Here is a 4,147-nt window from a genome sequence, read left to right as displayed (position 1 = left end):
CCAGCAAGGTCCCCACGCTGAGGGAGTGGGGATGCAGCAGCGCGGGAGCAGCTTAGTGGGAAGTCAGGTGCGTGGGTCAGGGGTCGCTGGGACCTGAAATCAAAGGAAACTGCTCCCGACTCGGGCCCCCGGGGGCCCTGCGGCGGCGGCTGGTGTGCTGTGTAGTGTGGTGGTGAGGGCGCAGGTGGGTGGCGGTGACACGAGAGCCTGGGGAAGGGGTGGGGGCAGTGGGAGCGGAGCGGAGCTGTCCAGTCCCAGAAGGAAACTGCTCCTCGATGAGGGAGCTGGCGGCGCGGCACGGTCACTGCTCCTCCTCTGAGGACTCCTGCGAGATGCCCTCCTCTTCCTCCTTCTCCTGCAGGGTGGCTTCCTCTTTTGGGTCACCCACTGGGGGAGGCCTGTCCCCCTCCCTCCTCCACCCCTCAGGGGCCAAGCTCGCCCCCAACCCCTCCCCGCACTCCCTGGCTCTCCAGAAGGGGGATGAGTCAGGGCTGACTGTGTGGGTGACTCAGCAACCTCCACGGCCCAGTTTCATTCATAAAAAAGGAAGAATTTAAAGGGAGGGAAAAAAAACCACACACATGCTGCTCTCACACAGAGCCAGGCCCCTTGGCCCCCAGGCCCATGGCAGGGGTACCTGGCAGAGCCCGGGGCACCACTGAGCTCGAGGAAGCGACTGGTTCTCAGGCAGGGGAGGAGAGGAGGCAGCCAGGGAGAGGAAACGAGGAGGGAAGGGGTGGCTGCAGCTGCATGAGCCCCTGGTGGGTGCAGGGGAACCGAGTGGCCTTGGCCTGCAGGGGCAGCTGCTGGGCTGCGCAGCGGTGGCCACGGGCTGACCCCAGGCCAGGGCGGGGAGGAAGGGGAAGTGTGTGCCGCCGGGGCTCACTCACTGGGCGGGAATGTCGGGACACCACACGGGGCCCCCGTGCCAGGCACAAACTCCAAAACAACTTGTTTCCTGTTACTCACTCCTGGGGCCCAGCCAGCACCCCGAGCTCCCCTCACCCGGCGCTGGCTCGAGGAATGAACGCCTCAGGGAAGACAGGTTGGGGACAGTAAAGGGCCGGGAGGGCCCTCACTGCAGTGGAGCCCCTGGAGGCATCTCCCGGCTCAACCCGCCTACTTCCTTTACCAGCTATTGGGGCCTAGAGATGGACGGCGCCCCCCTGAGGAGGTAGCTCCCTGTGGCATCGTACCTCAACCCCCACCCAACGTGACGCCCTTGCCCGCCCGCCCAGGCCTGAGCTCCTTTGCTGCTCCTTAAACCTCTTCGTTCTCGTTTCTATAATGGCGGCGGCGAAGAAACACTAGTAGTTGACCTCCAAGTTCACCCGAGAAGTTCTGAGTCTGTTCTAGAAGCAGAGGAAGGAGAGACAGGGACCACCCCCAGTAGGGCAGCGCAGGGAGTCTGGTCTGGTTTGTACCTGAGACCCATCACTTCTCATGGACACAGCCCTTTAAAAGCCCTGGGCTGGGTGCCAGGAACCCTGAGCCCTGGACAAATCCCTCCCCCTCTCCAGGCCTGGGTAAAACATAAAGTCTCACCATTCCTGGCCCTGCAGGTCAGGGAGAGCCATGTTCCTATGCGGGCATAGGATGGGGCATCTCCCACTCTTAACAGCCTCCCCAGAAGAGCCAAGCTGCCGCCACCTGTTCACCTACCAGTTTTTTGGGTCTGCCCCTTGGTTTCCTCCCTGGAGTTGTGGTGGTTTTCTAGATGGTCAGAGAAAAGATCCACTAAGTCAAAGATGTTCCTGACAGTGCCCTGGATGGTGAGGGAGAGCAGGGAGGGGCAGAACTACCTTCCTCTGCTCGGGGCAGCCCAGGACTCTCAGCCCAGCAGGCCCACCCGAGTCCAGCTGGTGATGACTGGCCAGCCACACTGCCCCCCCACCCCAACATACACACACGCCCCCCACTCCCTCCTCCACCCATGACTCAGAGGATATGAGTCGTGTCTTAGAAAAAATAAAATAAAAAACAAAACAACTTCTCTGAAAGGCCGATGCCACTGTAGATCTGGCCTTCCCCGCTTCTCCCCACTCCCTCAGGAGCCTGGGGGGCCCCCGGGAGAAAAGGTGACATTCTCAGCCCAGGAGCTGCCCCTTCGCTCCTCCCAACTCGCCTCTCCAGACCAGGAAAGCTGCGGGACATCTAACTCGATTTCCCCAGTGTCCTGGGCAGGACCAAGGCCCCAGAAGTGAGACCTCAGTCATTGCCCCACTCTCTTCAATTAGCAAAGACACATCATCCCCCATATGCCAGAGAAAAAGAGGGTGCCAAGAATAAGGACAAGCCAGCCCTTTCCCAGACCTCTTCCTATAGCTGCTGTCGTGGGGAGAGGGCCCTCCTCAAGCCTCACCCGGGTCTTGGCAGCACCCTTGTTTTTGCTCCCCTTCGGTCGGCCCCGAGGTCTCTTAGGCGTTGGCACTTCGCTGGGCTCCTTCTGCAAAGACAGATGATGGGGCAGTCAGGGACACAGAAGCCACCTGTCCCACCCTTTTCAGGACAGAGCCCTCTGCCCCAGCCCAGCAGAATTAAGTCTGCAAGCCATCCTCCAACTCTGGAATGCACAGGAGTCAGGGAATCATGGCAGGCAGCCCTTGGGATTCAGGTTCTCCATCTGACTATCTTTTGCAAAGTCTCTCCCCTTGCTTCCCTATGACAGCTAAATGACAAAAGAGGCCAGAAGGCCTCTGGGAAGGGTGTCACGGGGGCAGAAAGACACTCTTAGGCAGCTCTGTCCTCATGCCAGCTCGGCCACTGACTAGCTCTAAGATCTCGAGCAAGACACTTAATGCTTGAGCCTCAGTTTCCCTCATCTGTAAATGGTGACAAGACTTACCTTGCAGAGTGTCACGAAAACTAAATGAAAAATGTACAAGTGTCCAGCACTGGGCTGTGATCATTGCCCACCCCCTATGATGATGCAGAAGAGGTGAAAGGATCCCCCTTCCCCCTAGAGGGAACCTATAGCCTCTACCTGCAAACCAGACTCCCTTCAGGCTACCTCCTAGGGAGAAGGAGTTATGTCCAGATCTCAGAACCCCAGAGATCCCTGCCCACTGGTGCCGCTGCAATTTTAATAAGCCCGAGACAGAATAAAAAACTGCTACATAATGCATAGAAGCTGGGCAGCAAAGGCACGTCAGCTATGGTTTCCCAAGGCGGCTGCCTGGGGGCTCTTCATGGTCCAGTAACCCAACACCCCTTCTCTGACCCCCCCACTGACCACAAGCTAACAGGCGGCAGGGAACGAGACTAAGAGGATGAGCTCCCCCCACACAAACTGTGGGCTCTGAAAGAGGCAGCTGAATTCCACCACCCGTCAGACTCCTCACGGGTCCTGATGGTCAGTACAGGCCTCTCCACCTACAGATGGGGGGCGACGCCTGGGGCCCAGTGGACACAAGCTGCCTGATGTGCAAAGAGCAAGGATCGACCTCAACTGCTTTCCTCTCCTCTGCCCCACGAAAGGGAAGTAATGGGGCTTCACCAACAGCTGCCCCTTACATGGGGATAGCTGCCCGTCTGTGAGAGAAACCCAAGATCTCCACCATGTAACAGGTGGTCCCCACAGCCTGACTGGCCAAGCTCCCTGCGGTGCCCACAGTGCCAGGCTGGCCTTTTAATCCCACGGGACCTTTGTGAGGGGCAGAACCAGGGCTCTCAGTCACTCTGCCACCAACTCCCCAACATTTTAAGCTTCTTGGGCTTCCACTTCCTTTTACAAAGCTGGGGCAAAGCCCAATCCAGGGCCACTCAAGGAGGCCCGTGAACAGGTGCTGGCCCAGAAACTGTTACTGTCCTGGGATGAGGAACCCACAGAAACGTACAGTAAGTATTTAGAAACCTTCATAGTAAATCTCACAGTAAATTAACAAAGTACTATCACGTGCAGTGAATATAATAACAAAAAACGCTGGACTTCCGTATGTAAACGTTCACGTTTCTACAATTCACCTTTACTGTTTCATAATGCACTGGTCCACGATGGACTGGAAATAAAGGATGGGTGGTTTACCACAGTGTATAAGCACTGACTGGCCTGCGTGGCTACAGGGTCACTTCTGGCTTGGACTTTCGGGCTCGGCTGAGCTCAGGGCTCCCTCGGGCTGCACTTCTCTCCCAGACTCTCAGGCAGCAG

General features: G+C 57.9%; 1 protein-coding gene across 2 annotated transcripts in view; it reads right to left on the bottom strand.

Moving 5' to 3' along the window:
• Positions 1-301: 301 nt before the first annotated feature.
• HMGA1 (high mobility group AT-hook 1) overlaps positions 302-4,147 on the bottom strand; it is a 4,157-nt gene continuing 311 nt past the window's right edge. For both annotated transcript variants that reach the window (XM_007460851.1, XM_007460852.1), the window contains exons 2-4: positions 2,363-2,446; positions 1,663-1,713; positions 302-355 (exon numbers count right to left, since the gene is read on the bottom strand). In XM_007460851.1, coding sequence (XP_007460913.1) covers positions 302-355; positions 1,663-1,713; positions 2,363-2,446 — 189 coding nt within the window. The remainder of the gene's footprint in view (positions 356-1,662; positions 1,714-2,362; positions 2,447-4,147) is intronic.

Source organism: Lipotes vexillifer, unplaced genomic scaffold (assembly GCF_000442215.2).
Source record: "Lipotes vexillifer unplaced genomic scaffold, Lipotes_vexillifer_v1.1 scaffold921, whole genome shotgun sequence".
Classification (NCBI taxonomy): Eukaryota; Metazoa; Chordata; class Mammalia; order Artiodactyla; family Lipotidae; genus Lipotes; species Lipotes vexillifer.
The sequence above is the reverse complement of the archived record's forward strand: the minus strand, read 5'-3'. Positions and strand labels throughout refer to the sequence as shown.